The sequence below is a fragment of the Schistocerca cancellata genome, chromosome 7 (assembly GCF_023864275.1).
Source record: "Schistocerca cancellata isolate TAMUIC-IGC-003103 chromosome 7, iqSchCanc2.1, whole genome shotgun sequence".
Taxonomy (NCBI): domain Eukaryota; kingdom Metazoa; phylum Arthropoda; class Insecta; order Orthoptera; family Acrididae; genus Schistocerca; species Schistocerca cancellata.
The window spans coordinates 571,565,438-571,588,705 of NC_064632.1; the positions used below are offsets into that span (position 1 = coordinate 571,565,438).

A 23,268-nucleotide genomic window follows, 5' to 3' on the forward strand; every position below is an offset into this window, starting at 1 on the left:
CCTGCTGACCAGTACTGTAAAATTTCATATCCAACAGCTAAAAACGCAACCTACGACATTGATGTCAAATGAACAGATAGGCCACCTGCCAATGCATGATGTAGTTCAAGGAAGATCAGACAAAAAGGATTGCATGCTGTTTAAGCAGTCTAGAATTGACCAAATTCTGTAATAAATAAATAAAATAAAATATTTAAGAAACAAATCATACCTTTAGTAGAACAAAAAGATTGCAATGTAACTTAAAGGATGCTGTTTCATTATTAACTAGCCCACTGATAATGAGTCGTGTCCTTATACTCAATGAGGTGGTTCAGGTATTTAACCTTGAACCCTGCTGCATGTTATTTGCTATCACAGAATGAATGACACTTGCAGACTCGTGTAACGTCCCAGTACACAGCATAAAAATAAGGCCAGTATATGCAAGATACAGTTTAATGTGCCACGCTATTCTACAGAAAAATTGCTCCAGAATGAGATAGCAGTTCGCCTTGGGTGACACTGTAAGGAAGTTGGAACACCATATTTATCTGCATTTGTCCTTGCAGATATCAGAAACTTCTGAATCATCACATTTACGTGCGACACAACTTCTGAAGACAATAACCCAATTTCAAAAACCATTTTTGCTGTTGTGTTTATATGTTTGACATAAATGGATTTTTCAAACCCAGTCTCAGAAAGGTACCAGTTAGTTGAATGTAGTCAATTACAGTCATTGGAAAAGGAATGGACAAGGTACAGGGACACAGTACTAGAAGTGGCTAAAGAATGTCTTGGAACAGTAGTGTGTAAAAGTAGGATGAAGCAAACAGCTTGGTGGAATGATACAGTCAAGGCAGCCTGTAAAAGGAAAAAGAAGGCGTATCAAAAATGGCTACATACCAGAACCCAGGTAGACAGAAAAAGTTACGTTGAAGAAAGAAACAAAGCCAACCAGATAATTGCAGCATCCAAGAAGAAATCGTGGGAAGACTTTGGAAACAGGTTGGAGACTATGGGTCAAGCTGCTGGAAAACCTTTCTGGAGTGTAATTAGCAGTCTTCGAAAGGGAGGTAAGAAGGAAATGACAAGTATTTTGGACAGGTCAGGAAAACTGCTGGTGAATCCTGTGGATGCCTTGGGCAGATGGAGGGAATATTTTGAAGAGTTGCTCAATGTAGGTGAAAATGCGATCAGTAATGTTTCAGATTTCGAGGTAGAATGGGATAGGAATGATGATGGAAATAGGATCACATTTGAGGAAGTGGAAAAAATGGTCAATAGATTGCAGTGCAATAAAGCGGCTGGGGTGGATGAAATTAAGTCAGAACTCATCAAATACAATGGAATGTCAGGTCTTAAATGGCTACACAGGATAATTGAAATGGCCTGGGAATCGGGACAGGTTCCACCAGACTGGACAAAAGCAGTAATTACACCAATCTTTAAACATGGAAACAGAAAAGATTGTAACAACTACAGAGGTATCTCTTTAATCAGCGTTGTGGGTAAAATCTTCTCAGGTATTGTTGAAAAGAAAGTGCGAGTATTAGTTGAGGACCAATTGGATGAAAATCAGTGTGGGTTTAGGCCTCATAGTGGTTGTCAGGACCAGATCTTTAGCTTACGGCAAATAATGGAGAAGTGCTATGAGTGGAACAGGGAATTGTATCTATGCTTTAGAGATCTAGAAAAGGCATACGACCGGGTTCCTAGGAGGAAGTTATTGTCTGTTCTACAAGATTATGGAATAGGAGGCAAACTTTTGCAAGCAATTAAAGGTCTTTACATGGATAGTCAGGCAGCAGTTAGAGTTGACGGTAAATTGAGTTCATGGTTCAGAGTAGTTTCAGGAGTAAGACAAGGCTGCAACCTGTCTCCACTGTTGTTCATATTATTTATGAATCATATGTTGAAAACAATAGACTGGCTGGGTGAGATTAAGATATGTGAACACAAAAAAAGCAGTCTTGCATATGCAGATGACTTAGTTGTGATGGCAGATTCGATTGACAGTTTGCAAAGTAATATTTCAGAGCTAGATCAGAAATGTAAGGACTATGGTATGGAGATTAGCATCTCCAAAATGAAAGTAACAAAGTTAGAACAGGTGGACGGTTTCAAGTACTTAGGATGCATATTCTCACAGGATGGCAACATAGTGAAAGAACTGGAAGCGAGGTGTAGCAAAGCTAATGCAGTGAGCGCTCAGCTACGGTCTACTCTCTTCTGCAAGAAGGAAGTCAGTACCAAGACTAAGTTATCTGTGCACCTTTCAATCTTTCGACCAACTTTGTTGTATGGGAGCGAAAGCTGGGTGGATTCAGGTTACCTTATCAACAAGGTTGAGGTTACGGATATGAAAGTAGCTAGGATGATTGTAGGTACTAGTAGATGGGAACAATGGCAGGAGGGTGTCCACAATGAGGAAATCAAAGAAAAACTGGGAATGAACTCTTTAGATGTAGCTGTCAGGGCGAACAGGCTTAGATGGTGGGGTCATGTTACACGCATGGGAGAAGCAAGGTTACCCAAGGGACTCATGGATTCAGCAGGAGAGGGTAGGAGGAGTTGGGGCAGACCGAGGAGAAGGTACCTGGATTCGGTTAAGAATGATTTTGAAGTAATAGGTTTAACATCAGAAGAGGCACCAATGTTAGCACTGAATAGGGGATCATGGAGGAACTGTATAAGGGGGGCTATGCTCCAGACTGAACGCTGAAAGGCATAATCAGTCAAATGATGATGATGATGATGATGAGTTAAAACTGGTTTTCATTGCATCAGTGTTTTACACATATGGTGTCTGTAAATCAAGACCCCAATTTTGTTTCCTTAATGAGATGAGGCATTAATAATTTCATATTATTTTTCGACTAGCTTAGCACCTTCTCTTCTTCGCTCACATAGGCTGAATGGTCTGCACAGATTTAATCATTTTTATTCGAAATTTTACGTTCACAAATTGAGCACCTTCTAAACTTTTCACACTAATTAAGACCATAGAAGCATGATCTTTTCCGAATGTACAGGGTGATTATAATATAAGTTAAACTTTGAAACCGTTGTAAAAATAACACCACTGGTCAGAATGACATCAGATTGCAACGGAATATTATTGTGGAAGGGGGAAGAAGAGTAAATAGTTACAAAATGTAGCAATAGATGGCACTGTAAACATTGTATTTTAATAGTGGTCGACGACAAGTGACAAATGAATCATACAACAATGGCCTAAGGTGTACGTTTGACGTTAAACACACTGTACTACTCAGTGTGCATTGGTGTACAGGTGTGATACTGTTAGTTACATAAGCCCATCCGCCACAGCAAGGTCATATCACATCAGATGGAAAAAAATCAGTTTTTAATTGTCCTGAGGCCAAAAACCGCATAAAAACCATCACTCACATTGGTTTTTAATTTTCCTGAGGCCAAAAACCACATAAAAAGCACCAATCAAAATTAAATCAGATTATTAATTTCAATGTGACTGGCAGAAAACCGCTTTCTGCAACAAATTGAAATCAAGTAACAGCATGTTCCACAACTGATTGAAGTGTTTGCAGGGTCACGTTCAGAATGTATTGCGCAGTGCATGCCTTCAGTGCAGCTAAGTTTGCAATCTGAACACTGAACACAACGTCTTTCAGATAGCCCCACAGCCAGAAGCTACACAGATTAGGATCAGGTGATCGGGACGGCCAGGCTGTAGGGAAATGGCGGCTGATAATTCTAGCATTTCCAAAATGGCACTTCAGCAGCTTTGCAGTGTTCGGAGGTGTGCCATCTTGCATAAAAATGATCACATCCATGCTGTCGGAGAGCTGGAATGACGTGGTTGCACAAGAGACACTCATAGCACTTACCAGTGATGGTACAGGTAACAGGACCGGAAGCACGTGTCTCTTCGAAAAAATGTGGCCCTACGATAAATGATGCTGTAAACCCGCACCACACAGTGATCTTTTTGAGATGAAGTGGTACTGGTTGATTTGTGTATGGATTTTCCGTTGCCCATATTTGACAGTTCTGTGTATTGGCCATATCCTGTCAGATGGAAGTGGGCTTCGTCTGTCCACAAAATCTTCCACGGCCAATCATTGTCCACTTCGATGTGAGTAAGAAATTCTAAAGCAAAGGTCTCTCTTGCTGGCAGGTCAACAGGAAGCAACTCGTGCACATGGGTAATTTTGAATGGATAGCAAAGAAGGATGTTTCATAGGATTTTATGCACCAGGCTCATGGCTATGTCCAGTGTTCGGGCAATTCTCCATGCGCTACACATTTGCGTACTGCCACGCGTGTATTCCTGCATTGCTGTGGCCGCTGTGTCCACCTGTGTCAAATCAATTCGTTTCCTTCCTCTACCGTGTCGCACACCAGAAGGTCCCATCTTTTCAGATTTTCTCCAGACCCATGGCAGCCATCGGACCAACGCCTTTTTTTGAAACCCTTCAGTGTCTGGAACTTCTGCAGAGTGACGTGTGCACAGTCATCATTCTTGTAAAACAGCTTTACAAGCAGAGCACGGTCCTTCATTGAGTCAGTCAAACGTCGCAGATGTGAAAGGAGGAAAAGCAGTGTACCCAGCGTGTTTTTACCAACTTCAATGAGTCGCGCACATGCCAGGTGTTTTCATTTATGTATTCCGACACCTACAGCACCATCTATTGTTCAATTTTCACTCATGTTTTTTCTTCTGCCATACGTTTTCACCCTTTTCTGATAATATTACGTTGCAATTTGATGTCATTCTGACTAGTAGTGTTATTTCTACAGTGTTTTGAAAGTTATAATTTTAATTATAAAATCACCTTGTACTTCTGACCAAAAAGCAATTCTGGTAGCTGGAGTCCAAAGTTTTTGTTAATCATGCCTTTTGCATCCTTGTAGTAATATTTCCATAGAAACTTTCAACCCTTACACATTTCTTTATATCTAAATGAAAAAATGAAATACCAATTGTTATTGCTGTAAAAAAATTTTAATATAACGAAATATTTTCTGTACTGTTTTCATCCCATTTTACCCCCTTAGGTTTGACTGTCCAAAAACAGTGAAACACATACTCACTCCCCCCCCCCCCCCCTGCCCCCAACAGAGAAGCCAAATACAAATTTTCATAATTACTTTCATAACAAAATAATTTCATTAAACTTTTCATCCCCTTTTTCGCTTCCTTGGTGGGTTAAATTTTCCAAAACACTGAAACAAGTTTTTATTGTTATTGTTATTATTATTATTATTATTTTGTAACTGAGGAGGGAAATACCTAAATTTCATAGAAGTGGCTTTAAAAATGCTTTAGTAGCTCTTTAAGATGATTTCTTTTTAAAAAAAACCTTAACGCACTTTTGTATATCCTTAAGGGGTTGACTTTCCAAAAATGCTGAAACACACTTTTTTTTTTTAATAGAGAAACCAAATACCAATTTCCGTAGGTCTAACTTTAAAATTGCCTTAATAGCAACTAATTTTCAATAAACTATTCATCCTGTATTTCATTCTGTTAGGGGTGGAATATCCAAAAAAATGCCCTCTTGAACGGTACCTACAGTATACGATCAACACCAGCTCCAAGTGTCAAGTTTCTATCCTTAGTGGTTTGGGCTGGGTGTTGGTGGGTGAGTGAGTGAGTGAGTGAGTGAGTGAGTGAATGACTGAGTCAGTCAGTCAGGACATTACCTTTTATATATGTGGATAAGACGTCCTAGGTTTAATTGCTGTGTGTGTGTGTGTGTGTGTGTGTGTGTGTGTGTGTGTGTGTGTGTGTGTGTGTGTGTGTGCGTGCGTGCGTGCGTGCGTGCGTGTGCGCGCGTGCGCGCGCGCGCGCGCGCGCGCGCGCGTGCACACGTGTCTAGAAGTAAAAGCTTTTGAAACATGTTGTGTAATCTGGAGAAACAGTCAAAGAAAGTTAACCCATTGTAATGATTTTTGTAATATGCCAGTACTCAGAATTTGCGGTTGCTTAATGCTCAATATGATTCAGTTAAAAAAAGAGATTTGAACCCACTTATTGAAATGCTGTCGCTTAAATCAGTCTATTACCACAGTATTGAATCTGCTGGTATTACATATAGCAGTAAATGTGTAACTATAGTAAAAAGCAGATATTGTATTTTCTGGCCATGAATGATCATTACAATTGCTTATCAACTGTGCTGCAGTTAACAGTTACTGCATTTATCCTCATGTTTTCATGTTTGCTATTTACTTATAACTTTGTTATACAAATCTTAAACTTTCCTAGTTAACCTAATCCTTTTCTTCCCCACTCAGCATGTGTGTGTGTGTGTGTGTGTGTTTGTGTGTGTGTGTGTGTGTGTGTGTGTGTGTGTACACACTTGCACGCACACACTCACATGCACGCACACACAAATTGTACTCCATGTATGATCTGTCATCCTGATGCATTTACATTGTCAACTTCACCTCATAAGGGATTTCCAGTTGCCGTTCGTGAAGTTAATTACTTTCATGGTCCTGCTATGCAGGGTTGCGGAACCATGCGATTTGACTTCTTCACCTTGTTAAAACGAGCTGATCTGGAAGAGAACTCCAGCTGTCCTAGCTACTAAGTGACGTAAACAGCTTAGCAGTAACTCTTTTGTATTTTACACCCATTGTATACAGCTTCAATTGCAGTGATGAGTGAACAGATCACTTTTACTTTGTTGCTCATTACAGTTACAAACATATGTTTTGCTTTGACATTTGCAATTGAGAGAGTGGCATTTCTTATAATTATTCTTTGCTTGTTTATTACTGCTTACATTCTTGTATGCATCTTTTTGCTGCTTGACCTGCCAAGCACTGCCAAACTATGACATTCGAAGAACAATCAGTGGGCCATAGCAGGTTTATTCGCCATCACACCTTGCCAATTTCTGGAGCTGACAAGATGTACAGTTCATCTGCACATATGTAAAATGAGGGTGTGCACAGTAGGATGTTCTGCGCTTAACAACTACCTAAACTAAGTTTTCACTTTTAACGAACAACTGTCATCAGCCTAAGAGGAAAAAAGTGAAACATGTTATTCCTAAGAATCTCACATTTCACCACAAACACACACGGTCCAGTGCAACAACTCATACACACTTTCTCTCCCTCCATCGCTCGCTCCTACCCCTACTCCCATACCTCATTCATTGAATTTTTGAACAATGGGGGGAAACTGTTTATTTACAGTGGTGTCTTAATATTTTGTTGTAGCATTTAATGTCACTCGATTGTTTCAGCAGTGTATTTACATTTATTCCATTTCAGATGAGTTTAAAGGTCATTGCTTACTAGAAGCAGCAAGGCAAGCAGACCCAGCTAAGGTGAAGAAGTATTTAAGTCCAGATGTTGTCAACTTCAAACATCCTTACACTGGTGATACACCTCTTGTAAGTATTTTCTGTTTGTTTATTCATGACTCCGTTTCAGATCTTATTAATAACCTGTGTTTATATAATTACAACATCGTTGAAGCACAGGATAAAAGTGCTATGATGTGCAACATATTAGAAAGCATAAAAGCAGTTAAAAACATATAATCACAATTATTTGTGTGGTACACATTCTGTGAAATGAAATGGGGGGAACAGCAGACTATTACGTATTTGGGTATTTGATATGGTTTCTGCTAGTTATGTGTTGGATTAAATATTATCAATGCCAAAGAGTGCTAAATAACCAAAGTAGATGGTATGAATAGGAATATGCTCCTGCTCCATGTATATTGATTGTTCTGTGATGTGGCCTCATGCTGTATATGGCCACATGAAGTGTAGTCAGTATCATGGTCAGCCCAATTCCAGTAATTTCTTTTGTATCCCCATCCAGTGCTGCAGTCTGAGTTGGACAGAACAGTGAAAATTTTAAATCCAAACGAAACCAATATCTCTTTGGAATTGTAATAATTTCTGGGCAATAAAGGAAGTTAATGGTTACTGCTCTAAGTAAAATATATGAGATACACAACAAATCCCATTTACGGAAAAATGTTATCTGTAATACTGAAGGATACACAGACAGGTAAATGTTGTAATTATTGCATCGTCTTTATGACATCTGATGCTTCACAATTATAGATAAGAACAACATTTCAAAAATGGAGGATAAAAGCAAAGTTTTGATAGAACAAGGGCCAGTGAGCGATTTGATGAGTGGTTTGATTTCTAGAAATGGAAAGTATAGAAAACTAATTCTGATCAAATTTTCAGTGGTAAAATGGGCAATAAATGAAAACCAGCATACATTTAAAACATTTGTGGCAACAGACAAAACCTTTGGCAATGTTCAGTAGAATAAGATGTTAGGAATTCTGGTAAGAATTGGTAGGACAGTCTGTACCAGTACACATGCTCGTGCTCTCTCCCCCTCCCTCCCCCCCTCCCCCTTCCTCCCTCCCTCCATCTCCACCTCTCCCCCTCCCCATCAACACGTCCCCATCCCCTCCACCATCTCCTTGCCTCCCTTCAGCTCTCTCTGCCACCAATGCCCCAACTCGTGCTCTTTGATTGTTTGAAAGCTTGGAAGCTCATGAGGCAGAGGAACCTTAATATTTTGCCCTCCCCCAAGGTCAGTCCCGCATTAAAAAGAAAAACAGGGTTACAGATGTACAGTGTCTATGAATTTACACAAATGTGCTGTCAGACTTTTTGAAAAAGGATTTTATCAGAGAAAGTGAGTTTAAGACATTCTCCAATATCTAAGAGTTCAGCTAAAGGAAATATGTACAACTTATCAAAGCTATAAAGGATGACGTAAGAAGGTCAGGAGGGAGGGGGCAACTTATCAAAGCTATAAAGGATGGCATAAGGAGGTCGGGAGGGAGGGGGTCAATGAGTATTAGCAGTGTGTACGGCAAAGACTTCAAACATTTCACAAGTCGTTAATGTCTTTGGTACAAAGATTACTCATCATAATACGGGGGAGGGGGGGGGGGGGGATTTTATGCCAACCTTTTAAAAATATTGTGATTTAGTCAAACAATGGAAAATTTAGAATTTAATATATCAATATTATGAAAATGATAGTCATGTTGATAAATTGGGTTTCTGCCGGTTATTCATGGCTTTCCTACATGATGTTTCAACTGCGTGACTCGTAGATAGGCACAAGAAAAAGACCACAAAACGAGCTTTCGGCCAACAAGGCCTTTATTGAAAATTGAAAATTCACACACACACACACACACACACACACACACACACACACACACACACACACACAAACAGGACCACAGTCTCTGGCAACTAAAGCCAAACTACGAATAACAGCACATGGTAACCAGGTAGGGGTAAGGAGGAGGCTGGTGCAGGATGGGGGAGGGATAACAGGGTAGGGGTGGGTATAGTAAAGGCAGCTAGGTGCAGTCAGGAGGTTAGTCGGTGGGTAGAGGGGGGGGTGGGGGGGGGGGGTAGCAGAAAAGAAGAGAAGTAAAAAAGACTCGGTGTGTTGGTGGAATAGAGGGCTGTGTAGTGCTGGAATGAGAACAGGTTGGTTGTGGGATTAAAGGGACCAGACTGCTACGGTCATCGGTCCAATGAGAACAGGGAAGGGGCTAGATGGGTAAGGACAATCACTAATGAAGCTTGAGGCCAGATACTTTATACACTCAAAGACAAAAAACAATAATGCATCGTGAAGGAATTATCCAAATGGGACGGAAATCGGTAGATGTGATGTATCTATACAGAAAGACAAAAGATTACAATTTCAGAAAAATTGGGAGATTCATTCAAGAGAAAGAGCTTGACAAATTGAGCAAGTCAGTAAGGCACTGATCCATCTCTGGCCTTTATGCAAGTAGCCTTTTGGCTTGGCATAGGTTGATAGAGTTGTCGGTTGTTCTCCTGAGTGATATTGTGCCAAATTCTGTCCAATTGGTGTGTTAGATCGTCAAAATCCCAAGCTGGTTGGAGGGTCCTGCCCATAATGCTCCATATGTTCTCTGTTGGCGAGAGACCTGGTGACCCTGCTGGCCAATGTAGGGCTTGACAAGCATAAAGACGAGCAGTAGAAACTCTCATGATGTGTGGGCAGGCATCTTGCTGAAATGTAAGTCCAGGATGGCTTCCGCGAAGTGGAACAAGATGGGGTGTAGAATATGGTCGATGTACCGCTGTGCTGTGTGGGTGCTGTGGATGACAACTGAAGAGGTCCTGCTATAAATGAAATGGCACCTCAGACCATCAATATAGGCTGTCGGGACATGTGGCAGCAACAGTCAGGTTGGCATATCACTGCTGCCTGGTGCATCTCCAAATGCATCTTTCCTGGTCATCGGTCAGTTTGAAGTGAGATTCATCACTGAAGACAGTTCAACTCCAATCAGTGAAATTCCAGGCCCAATATGCCCAACACCAGTTTAAATGGGCTTGTTGGTGTTCAGAAGTCAATGGTAGTTGACATTCCTGACTGTCGCATGCCATACAGTCTTATAACCAGGGGCGATAGTCTGGGGTGCCATTTCATTATATAGCAGGACCCCTTTGGTTGCCATACGCAGCACCCTTGCAGAACAGTGATACATCAACAGTATTCTTTGCCCCTTTTTGTTGCCCTTCAGGGCAAGCTATCCTGAGCTTATGTTTTAGCAATAATACCTGCTTGCACACAATGAGAGGTACTACTGCTAGTTTTCCTGCTTGACAAACGTACCTTGGCCAGCAAGGTCACCGGATCTCTTGTTCCATTTAGAACATTCGGAGCAGGGCCCTCCAATCAGCTTGGGATTTGTCACAGCTCCTCTCAGGAAGATATCCAACAACTTTATGATTTTCTCTGACATTAATCATTTGCTTGTGTGTACAAGTACATCACATCTATTGATTTCCAACTCATTCAAATAATTTCTTTGTGGTGCATTTTGTTGTTATTGTTTTTAGTGTAATTTAAAAATATGAAAAAAAATATTGTGTGTGATGATGTCTTCTTCCAGACTACATAAATGTTTTAAATTTTACAGTGAAACTCTAAACCTAAATAGTTTAGGTTGAAGTACCCTCTCTCCTTGGTAAAAAAAATCATTCAAAATGTGTTAGTATTGTTAGGATTAATGTAGCAAGTGTAAAATTAATTGGTAATGACAGCAAATTAGAAGCAGATTTGGGAGCATATTGAAACCAGCAACTATAGGCACTTGAATGGTTAGGTTTGTTTATATTCCGAAAGAATACAAAAGTGGGGTACAAACTTCAGTTTAATAAGGTTTAAGGCCTTAGTTGTAAGATGGAGAATGTGTGATTGCTACCCACTGTGATACAGATCATCTTTTATTGTAATTTCAGATTGAAAATTCTTAGAGCTACTATAAGACTTAGAGAGTGTGTGTGTGTGTGTGTGTGTGTGTGTGTGTGTGTGTGTGTGTGTGTGCGCGCATATTCTTTTTATTTTTATTCCCATGAGCCACACAATTTTACCTCTCTCTCTCTCTTTCACAGCATTGTGCTGTTGCTTCACCTTATCCTAAAAGAAAGCAAGTCATGGAGACACTTATTCGGAAAGGAGCTCATCTGAATGAAAAGAATAAAGACTTTCTTACTCCATTGCATATAGCAGCTGACAACTCACATTATGATGTATTAGGCGCACTGCTAAGCCATGGAGCAAAAATTAATGCCGTCGATGGATTAGGACAGACAGGTATTTAGTTGAACTCTTCAGTTAAAGAACTAAGAACACATTTATTAAAAACTGTTTGTTGTAAGAAGATACTGTATTCATTTTCCGATGACAGAAAAGCTTATAGTAAAAATCACATGAAAATGTGGTCTAACACTACATATGTTGCAATGTGCACAGAGTCTAAATCTTCTGACAGTATGCAAAGGGCTCATAATTCTATGCTACATGTTTTCCTCATAAGACAGTAATTTTATTAATAAAAAGCTGTTTCGTAGTGCACATATGATTTATTATTTGATCTTAATTCAAACTTAGGAGAAACAGTGATTATTCATTATAAATGTGGGGTGAGGGGGGAAACATTGCGTAAATCTGAACTATTAACAAATTTGATTGAAGTTTCTTGGTTCACAAATTTAAATACCATTGGCACTCTGTATTGCATACAGAATTTTCTATGCCTGTTATTCAGTTTTATATTGCATTCATAATTATTTACTAAATGTATGTTCAATTATTATTAATGGTTTACAATATTTTTTTTAAATAAGTAAAAACTTAGCTTTTCATCTCAGTGTTGTAAAACGGCATGAAAACTGTTCCACAAAATTTTGGGCAAACTGCCAAATGTCTGCAACTTGCTGCCACGATATTTCGGTGCACAGTTTCTGGCCGTCTTCAGGTGAATACTGACGAAAATGCACTGAGCTCATGTATTTAAGATCCTGCCATCATGTGCATTGTTTATCCAGCTCACATCATGCATATGCAACTTAAGCACATGCAATTCTCTTGCAAGTCTGCATTGCACTAGATGCCCTCTCTCGTGAAAACTTGCCATGTACATATCAAATTTTCTTCATACAGTACAATTACAGAACAATGCTGGCTATGAGGAGGTTTTTCTATGACAGGATTCCATGCAGAGTTTAACTGAAAGCTGCCATCTAAATTAATAAGGGCCGTTTTTTGATGAGGTGAGCTTTCACCATGAAGGGCATGTGGCGCAGTGCTCAGACTTGCAGCAGTAGCACATGCACTCAAGGAGCATGTGGACAATGCCAACTGAATACATCACACAAGTGCCAGTGGGGTCTTAAAGACGTGAGGTCAGTGCATTTTCATTAGTGTTCACCTCAAGATGGCAAGAAGACTCTGCACTGAAATATCATGGCAGCAAGTTGGAGACATCCAGCAGTTCACACACAATTTTATGGAACAATCTGTTTTGTCTGTGGTTAGTTTTGCTATCCCATTAGTAGAAATCACAACAGTTACAGTTTACTTCTTCAAATATTATTGCTTATTCAGTTTTATTTAGCGGACCTACTGTATACTCATACAATGGAAAATCCAGATTGCAATAACAGTGTGTGGTTGCCTGCCACCATTCAGCACCTCCTGTATGTGATGAGTGTGAATCTATATTTTTTAACAATAATATGGAAAGGGTAGACCACTACTCACCACGTAGAGGAGATGTTGAGTGAGCAGACAGGCACATTGATAAAGACTTCTAGGTATTATTAGTTAAGATATGTACAAAACAAAACACATGCACAGCTCATCCACACATCACTGGATGCTAGGGCCAACTGCAACCACATCCGAAGCAAGCAACAACCATTGCCAGAATGAGTAATGGGAGTTCAGATGGGGGGGGGGGGGGGGGAGACAAGAATATGTGTGGACAGTGCAAAACCACAATGAGAGAAGTGCGAATGATATCCCTCATTTCAAGCCATGATGAGAGTTTGTCGGAATCCTGGTGGAGACTATGATTCAAATGCTGGGTGGTACAGAGTCCTGAGGAGGGGTGCTACTATGTGGCCCAACACTGGGTATGTGGCGCATGGTTGGTGGCTAGGGAGCCTAGGCATGAGAGACCTTAAATGTAAATTGAAGGGGAACACTGCTGCCAGCTGCAGTGGAACGTTACACAGAATCAGCAGCGACATGTGAAAAGTGTATCAAACAGGGATTTGAACCCAGCATCTCCTGCTTACTAGGCAGGTTCGTTAACCACTGCGCCATCCAGAACACATCGTTATAGCAAATGTGCAGATTATTTCGGCGTGCATCACGGCCGACTCACATTCCCAACGAACGCCACCTGTCAGTCATTCCCTGTCCATTGACTCCATGTTTGCTACTCTGTGATTCCCACAGGAGGTTGGGCATATTTGTGCATCTGCACTGAAGAAGGTGGATCCATTGCCCAGCTAGGCATATCAGTAATATGAGCGCGTGCTGTCTGCTCTTTTGGACATGTCCGAAAGAACAGACACCGCACAGAATCTGCAGCTGTGGAACATTAAATGTGAATTGGAGGGGATCACTGCTGCCAACTCCAGCAGAACATTAAGAGGAATCAGCAACAATGAGAAAAATGTAGAACAGACTGGGATTCAAACCTGGGATCTCCTGCTTACCAGGTAAGTTCATTACCTGCTTTGCCATCTGCGACATGTTTGAAAGAACAGACTGTGTGCATTCGTATAATCGATACGGTCAGCCAGGCAATGGGTCCACCTTCAGTGCCAATGCAAAATACGTCCAGTCTCCTGTGGAAATCTCAGAGTAGCGAACATGGAGTCAATGGACAGGGACTGCAGATAGGTGGTGTTCAGTGGGAATGTGGATCGGCTGTGAGGCATGCCAGGATAGTCCGCGCATTTGCAGTGATGCTGTGTCCTGGATGATGCAGTGGTTAACCCACCTGCCTACTAAGTAGGAGATTCTGGCTTCGAATCCTGGTCTGGTACACATTTTCACTCATTGCTTCTGATTCCGCGTAATGTCCCACTGCAGCTGACAGAAGATCCCTTCAATTTACGCTTAATGTTTCAAAGTTGTAGATTCTGCATGGTGCCTTTCCTTTCAGACATGTCCGAAAGAACAGACACCATGCATTCATATAATGAGAGACCTATTTCTGGACTAGGTGGGGGTTCTGATAGCTGGAAGGATTCTTTGAGATGGCCCATGAATAGATTGGCATAGAACAGTGCCATGTGGGTTCCCATGGATGTTCTGCAGATAATGCCTTCAAAGGAGAAGTGATTGTGGGTGAGGATGTAGTTTGTCATTGCATCGAGGATGGGGGTTATAAGTTTGGAGTCAGAAAACGAGCATTCAATAGCAGGCTGTGGTCATTGAGGAGGTTACTGTAGATGAAGGTGGTATTGATAGGGATGAGTAGGGCGCCATGCTCCAAAGGGACGGAAACTGTAGAGAGTCAGTTGAGGAAGTGGTTAGTGTCTTTATATAGGAGTGTAGGTTATGGGGTGTAGGCTGAAGATGTTGATCCAGAAAGCAGAAATTCCATATGTGGGGGTGCTGTAAGTAGCCACAAAGGAGTTTCTGGGGTGGTTGGGTTTGTGTGCTTCAGAAAGCATGTGGAAGGTAGGAGTGCAGGGAGTGTTGGGGGTGAGAATGGAGGTAGGCACAGGGCTCTGGGACGGGCATAGGGATTTGAAGTTGGACTGAATATGCTGCCAGATTTCTGGAAATGGCTTATTGTGGCATGGGTTACAAATGGACGAATCTGACAACTGGCTGAGTCCCTCTACCAGGTAATCCCTGCATTTCATAACCACAGTTGTGGAGCCTTTGTTGGCAGGTAAGATTAGCTTGATCTGTTTTTAGGTGGTAGATTGCAATTATTTATGCAGAGTTGTGGTTGGTGCCCATGCTGAGGGATTTGAGGAAAGATGACAAGGCAAGGTTAGAGGTTAGGAAATTCTGGAAAGTGAACATGGGTTGATTTTTGTGGGCAATGGGGATAGATCATATTTAGATGGAATAAATTGATTAAGGCCAGGTTCATACTGGTTTTTAGATAGAAAGTCTGAAACGTAGGTTTTTCCACTGTAGGGACAATGAGAAAGAGAGGAGCTTGTGGTCATGTCCAGCATGATTTAATAGGGGAATGGGGCAAAAGATAAGGCCTTTGGAAAGGACTGCTACTTCTGTGGAGCTGTGGCCTTTGACGACAGGGTGTGGGTCTGTTTAGTCTCTGGGTTCTATAGCTGGCAGGAGGGATTCTGAGGATGTGCAAATGCAATGTGTCTGTAAGATAGGGTTTGGCGACTATGAGAGGATGCAGAGGTGGTTTGATGGGAGGCTCTTGTAGTGGTGGTGGTTAATGTTAGTCCAAGATAGGAATGTGAGATGAATAGCTTGGACAATTTTTTGAGGTGATGTGCATGCTGCCCTAGTCCCTGGAGGGCAAGGGTTCTATCTGAGAGATGGAATGCAGGAATTTAGGATTGCAGAGCAGGAGGGCTGTGTGGGTGGAGCAGTAGTTGTTCAGTGAGGGTGATAGACTCGTGGGATTTAAACAGATGGATTGCTATGTGACAGGGCGGGGTGCAGACAGAGATGGATAGTTTGAGTCAGGTCATTTTGGGAGATTCCATGAGCTAGGCAACAACGCTGGAATAGTATGAACAACTGGGTTCTGGCTAGGGAGAAGATAAATTTTTCTGTATTGGTGGAGATGAAAGGAGCAAGAACCCATAGTGGAGGATAAAGATTACACTGCTTAAGATAAGTTTGGAATACTATCATAAAATTTAGTCTATGATACTAGAGGTCTCGTTGACCTTTGCATTTCATGCATTATCCAGTTAGTCCATATACTGAACAGTGTTTACTACTGGCATGCTTTGTGGCCATTTCCCAGTCATGTAAACATATCGCTACCACAGTGGCACAGCATGAGCAGACCAGTATCAGCAACAGCTTCTTTCAGCTCATATTCAGCACTGCAGTAACATGCCACATAGACACATACAACACTTTGATAGAGGCCGATAGTGGCTTTACTTTCAATACGTCATACACAGAGATATGTTGCCAATCGGTTACATGTCACTCACAGTGGTGTGTCTTAAGGTGTTGAGAAAGTACAGAGAGAGACGGGAAACGTGAATGATAGAGCTCGCAGAGGTCGTCCTTGTGTGACAGCACCAATGCAGGATCATTCCCTCCAACTGTCACCTCGCAGGTGCCCAACATCAACTGCCAGATACATTGGAAATGACTTTTCCTGGGCAACAGGGATTCGTATCTCAGACCAATCACTGTGTAGAAGATTGCATCATGGTGGTCTTCATTCAAGATGGCCATTTAGAAGTTTTACACTGAACCAAAGGAACTGACGCAATCGAAGAACCTGGGCTCTTGCACATCAACATTGGACCATTGCAGAATGGAGTAATGTCATGTTTGCCGCCAAGACCAGGGTTGCTTTGTGACCGGACACTAGAGGTGCCAAGGTTATAGAAGCACTAGATGGCACCAGGAATCGTGGTATGTTCAAGAAGTCCATCTTTTTGCAAATGAAAGTGCAATGTTCTGGGCAGCAATAATGATGGAATGACTGACCTCTCCAATTCCCATCTACGGCAATTTGACATGTCCCTGTTACCTTCAACAGGTCCTATAGGTGATTGTAAGGCCCTGCAGATGTGAAGTCGGTGACAACTTCACGCTAGTCGATGACAAAGCCAGATTGCACCGTACTCTAGCAGTCTCTCGGTATGTTCAAAGATGCAACAAACATTGAATGCATTGGCTATCACAGTTCCCAGACATGAATGCACTTGAGGATGTGTGGGACATGTTAAAGGTGACCACCTGACAATCTTCAGGACCTCACTGAAGCTGCCATTGAGGAGTGGCACCTCATACTCAAAGATAAACTTGATGCTCTCATCCCAAGCATGCCTCACAGAGTGGAAGAACCTCGTCCGTTTGCGGGGAGGACAGACTCACTGCTAAAGACTAATAATCGTCGCCATGAGCTAAACATTTTCACTGTTTTTGTTTTCAGGATTTACACTTAGGAGAGATCCTGCTTTGTTTTGTAATGATTTTTTGTGACTAACCAAAATTGTGCTTGTTTTCAGGAGGAGGAATTATATTTATTTTGATAATACGGATGTACTATAAGAAATTGTAGTCCACTCTGATATTCCAAACTTCTGTTGATTTTGTGTGTGTGTTGTGTGTGTGTGTGTGTGTGTGTGTGTGTGTGTGTGTGTGTGAGAGAGAGAGAGAGAGAGAGAGAGAGAGAGAGAGAGAGTGGGGGGGGGGGGGGGGGGGGAATACCACAATTACCCGAAGATAAAGAAGAATATGAAGTATAGTGAAAAAAGGATGAAAACTGAGTAAGTGCAGGAAAAACGAAATAAAGTGAACATGAAAACAGGGTTATATCAAAGTGAAGAAACCAATAAGAAGATGATAATACAGTGGAATTTTGGTTAGTGTGTGGGTGCCTGTCTTCATGTATGTTGCTTTTGTTTATAGAAATAACTGAACTGTAGAAAGCTGTAACAAAACACAGTGAAACCTGCTGTGGTGTAACACTTTCTTCAGGGACTGGCAGTTGACCCTCAATATAAATAAATGTGCCGTATTGCGCATAAGTAGGTTGAAATGCTCATGCAGGAAAAACGAAATAAAGTGAACATGAAAACAGGGTTATATCAAAGTGAAGAAACCAATAAGAAGATGATGATAATACAGTGGAATTTTGGTTAGTGTGTGGGTGCCTGTCTTCATGTATGTTGCTTTTGTTTATAGAAATAACTGAACTGTAGAAAGCTGTAACAAAACACAGTGAAACCTGCTGTGGTGTAACACTTTCTTCAGGGACTGGCAGTTGACCCTCAATATAAATAAATGTGCCGTATTGCGCATAAGTAGGTTGAAATGCTCATTATTTTTTTACTATACAATTTCCAGTCAGTCACTGGAAATTGCAAAACCCATAAAATATCTGGTAATACACATCTAGTGAGACCTAAAGTGGAAAAATCCACAAACTGTTTGTAGAAGCAGCAGATGCTGGGGTGAGAATCGTTGAAATAATTCTCAGGGTATTGTATTCACTCTTTCAAGAGGCAGCTTACAAAACCTTCGTTCAACTGAATATTGCTTGTCTTTGGACCTATACCAGGTAAGATTGATTGAAAAGATATAGAAACTCCAAAGAATAGCAACAGTTTTGTCATGATTTGCTTCATAAATGTGAGTGCACCACAAAGATGCTCATCAAATTGTAATGGAATACACTCTAAGAGGGAATTATGCATCCTTGAGAGGTTTACTGCTAAAATTCCATGAGTCTTCATTCCAAGAAGAGTCAGGCTACACATTACTGCCTTCCATATAAATCTTGCCAATAGATCATGAAGGGAAATTGGAGAAATTTGAGCTCTTGTGAAATATAGGTGTGGATGGATCTGGACAGAAGTGGAAGATGTATTTATGACTGTATTGGAAATATAATGCAGGTTAACCAGGCATATAGCCAAGCATATAGTTGATAGAAGGACCAAGATATTTGTTTGCTGAAGTCCAAGAGATAAGAAAGACTAATGAAAGTAGGCAGATGTTACAAAACTCATAGAAGCAATAAGGTTGCATATAGCTGAAGACTGTAATATATCTGGAACATCAAGAAAAAATTTGCCTTAGATTGGGTAATAAGAAATATGAAAGCAGTTGTTATAATTTTACACATTATATTCATAAGGGTTTGTATTAATCTGAACGTTTCTGTGTATATTTTTTCCTATAATATTCCTCATTCTGTATGTCACTTATGTTGTTTACAGTGCATGTGATTTTGAAATGTCAGTCCTGTGCATAAGTATATGTTACTGTTCTTTTCAGCTCTTCACCGATGTGCACGTGATGATAATCTTCAAGCTTGCCGCATTTTATTGTCGTATAATGTTGACCCAAACATTGTTTCCTTACAAGGATATACTGCTACACAGGTTGCTACGGAGAATGTTCTTAAAATTTTACAAGGTATGTTTTTTGGAATATAAATAATTTTTATGTTGCAAAGGTTTTTAATAAGTATGGATAATTTCTCATCATAAAATCGTAGTATTTATTTTTCTGCTGTATTTTTAGTAAGGAGTAAGAGAGAAGCAAGAGTGGTAACTTCTTAAGTTACAATAGAGGAATTCCACACAGGATTTGGTTACTATTTTTTATCGCTTCTAGAATTGCAGAATTTCATTTGTTGTAGGCCATTTGCATTGTTTGCCAGGCTATATGTTTCAGTGAAAGAGTTAAAAACTTTTAAACTGTCTGTTGAAAAGCTAATGTTATAGTGTAGATAAAGAGCAGCTGAGAATTCCACATGCTTGTGGAACTCTTTCGTGTATGGAGAGCTCTCTTGTATGACCACACTCTGCCACTACTACAACAAGCTGTCTGAGCTGGAAGAAGGGATACAGCGATCGTGCCACAGTAAATGGCAGTGCTGTCGTGCAAGGAACATTGAATGGCATGCGGCTTGGTTTCACATTTCTCAATTACATAGACCACAGACAAAACCAATTTTCAATATTATTTAACTGTTTTTGGTTTGCTCAAGACCTAATAAAATTTACATGCAACAAAAACCATCAGCACACAGAGAGACGCAACTAGTTGTGCAGATTTTTGTTACTCAGGTTGCCACATAATTGTGACTTGGGTTTCATAATAAAAATAAATCTTTCACATACATATATTGATTGAAATGTTGATATCATGTCTGCAGCCTCATTATGGAGACATGGAAACTTTTCCCGAAAAAATCTTCCTAGTACTCCTGGATGGTTATAACATAAAAGAATTTGTCATTAAAATAGGAATTATATTCCAGATCAATTACTTCCATCTGTACATGCACAGGGGCACTTTGAATTGAAATGGTAAAATGTGTCTCAAAAATAGCTCAAACACAGATTTGAGATTGTCGGTGTTGCAAAAACATTTAGAAAACTATTCCTCTAATTCACTCCTTTCAGTGCTACAGTGATGTCTTCAAAATTCACATTTTCTTTAACGAAAGAGAGCTTAGGGAAATGGACGGTGTTCTTTGTCAGATGTTGTCTTCTCCACAATGCAGTTTTTTTAATGTGCATTGACTTTCCCCTTCAAATCAGAAATAAGTTACTTCTCTCCATGCAACATGTTACTGTGGGTGTTCATATGTGCAGCAAAGTTCACGAAAAATGTGAGGTGTGGAAGCCAGTCCGAATCTTCTAGTTTGCCTTAGTGCTTTACTTTTCCTTCAGAAATTCTCGAATAAGGGGTCTTAAATCGAGAAATTTTTCTAGGCACGCCCCTTGACTTAAGCAATGTACTTCACAGTTACACATAACATCTTCATACTGCCGGCCAGAGTGGCCGTGCGGTTCTAGGCGCTCCAGTCTGGAGCCGAGCGACAGCCACGGTCGCACGTTTGAATCCTGCCTGGGGCATGGAGGTGTGTGATGTCCTTAGGTTAGTTAGGTTTAATTAGTTCTAAGTTCTAGGTAACTGATGACCTCAGAAGTTAAGTCGCATAGTGCTCAGAGACATTTGAACCATCTCCATACTCTTTGTTCAGTTCCAGCAAAAATTTTTGAAACTGATGCTGGAAAAAGTTTCCTATTTGTACCACCAGTTTCATCATCTGTCCTATGCTTGCAAATTTTGGACAAACTGCATCTTGATTTATGAAATGACGATGACTCCCATACAGATCATCTTGTGATAATTGTAATTGTTCACTCTTTCATTGTCAGCTAAATCTTTTTGTGTGTCATAATACTATTCCAAAGTAAATTTGCATTGGCCATCAATTATGCGATTGCATAATATATATTAAGAATTCTCAACTGTCCCTTCAAGAAAGAACTGTAATTTTTATTCATATTTCAAGACTTGAGGTGATGGATTACTACATAGCCTCTTTTGAGCAATGGTACCTTATACTACGTGCAAATAGGAAGGAGGTAACAGCACTGACACTGTGATTCCTCCGAACTGAAAACCAATGTTACTTATGTAGAATATTGAAATGTATTCGGCAAACTCTTAGGCCCTCCGTAAATTATGAAGTGGATCTACCTTAATTGAGATGGAAAATTCTACCCAGTTCTGACCATTACTCTCATTAAAAAAAAAAAAAAAAAAAAAAAAAATTGGCGATGTACCTGTCACATCACTTCCTATAAGAAGCTCGATATTTTACAGGGATTACTTTTTCATTGGGACCTAATGTTACCGATAGATAAAGAACTACATGAACATTTGGAAAGGTGAGGAATTCTCTTCATACATCACATACGTTGGGGACAGCAACACTACAAGATAGATACCGGCACATTCATTTGCACTATTGAGGAGAGATTCTTGTATTTCCACTGCAGTGGAAGCCGTATTTCATGCTCGTGATGTAGGTATTTATATGCCAGCACTTTAGGCATATGTCTTCCTGGTGGTGGAGACTTCACCACCCATGCCAGATTGCATTTATGAGGTTGTGGGAAATGTCTGTGATGTGGTCATCCATGCCACTGGTAGTGCTATTCCAATTTCTTCAGGTCCTGGCCAGTGCTGTGGTGGACCAAAGGCATTTCAAAAGCTATACAGGGTCATCGAAGGGCCCTGCAACATCTCAAGTATTATCCTTCAAAGACCACACTCATAACTTTCAAACAGCTTCACTCTTAAGGCTCACTATCTAATTAAATACAGTAAGAAGGAATGCTGGGATTGCTAAATCTCATCTTTAATATCATACACCTATTTATCCCAGATGTTGGCCAAGCTCTGTAGTCTCTGAGCCACCAGAGATCAACTACTACTCCAGATATTTTCCCTCATGGTGGTATTTGAACTGATGCATCAATCTTTGCTGAACACATTGCATCCCAGCTTGTGATAGTCAGCATCCTCTTCTTGCCCGGCTACATTTCAGACACAGAAAAGACTATTTGAAGAAATCAACGTATCCTTCATCATGTTTCACACCAAATTATATAATGAACCTTTCACTGATAGAGAGCTGCTTCTGGCTCTTGACTCATCACACGATACAGCCCCAGGCACTGATTAGATTCATAATCAGATAATACAACACCTGATGTACTCAGAGACTCCATCTGGTCAGGTCTTCAACCATATTTGCTTAGAAAGTGTTTTTCCTTCATAATGACAAAATAGTACCATTGTCCCAGTCCCTAAAATTGGCAAAGATCTAATGTCTGTCAATAACTACTGTCCCTACTGTCCGATTAGTCTTGCAAGTGTGCGTTGCAATCTGCTTGATAGAATGGTAGGTCAGTGCTTATGTTGGGTTCTCAAATCTTGAAGCCTTTTGACCTTTTGTCAGTGTGGTTTGTGGGAGGATCAGTCCGCTTTTTCTAAATGCCAGCATCACATTGACCCCCCGCCCCGCTCTCTCTCTCTCTCTCTCTCTCTCTCTCTCTCTCTCTCTCTCTCTCTCCCCCCCCCACCTCCCCTTCCCCCTCCCTCCCTCCCTCCCTCCCTCCCTCCCTCCCTCCCTCCCTCCAATTCCCCCTACAGGAGGCACAGCTTGACACCATCACATTTTACTTACCCTCCTTGAGTGGGGCTTTAAAGGCTCCCCACCACTTTTTATTCTCTGCATCGCCACCAGCGAGCTGGTGAACTCTGTTTGACAAATGATCAGTCACACACTGTATAGCAGTGACTTTCACTTTGGTATAGCTTCCCATCTTTAGCCTTGACTGAATTCCAGCTACAATGTGCCATGTAGAGGGCCTCTAGTTGGACCATTACAAATCGCTTCTAGTTCTCTTCCTTGAATATGCAAGTTGTGCATTTATGTTT

General features: G+C 40.8%; 1 protein-coding gene across 4 annotated transcripts in view; it reads left to right on the forward strand.

Annotated features, from left to right (window-relative positions):
* LOC126092506 (poly [ADP-ribose] polymerase tankyrase) overlaps nt 1-23,268 on the forward strand; it is a 605,292-nt gene that overhangs the window by 428,567 nt on the left and 153,457 nt on the right. For all 4 annotated transcript variants that reach the window (XM_049908132.1, XM_049908133.1, XM_049908131.1 and 1 more), the window contains exons 5-7: nt 7,258-7,379; nt 11,424-11,625; nt 19,297-19,437. In XM_049908132.1, coding sequence (XP_049764089.1) covers nt 7,258-7,379; nt 11,424-11,625; nt 19,297-19,437 — 465 coding nt within the window. The remainder of the gene's footprint in view (nt 1-7,257; nt 7,380-11,423; nt 11,626-19,296; nt 19,438-23,268) is intronic.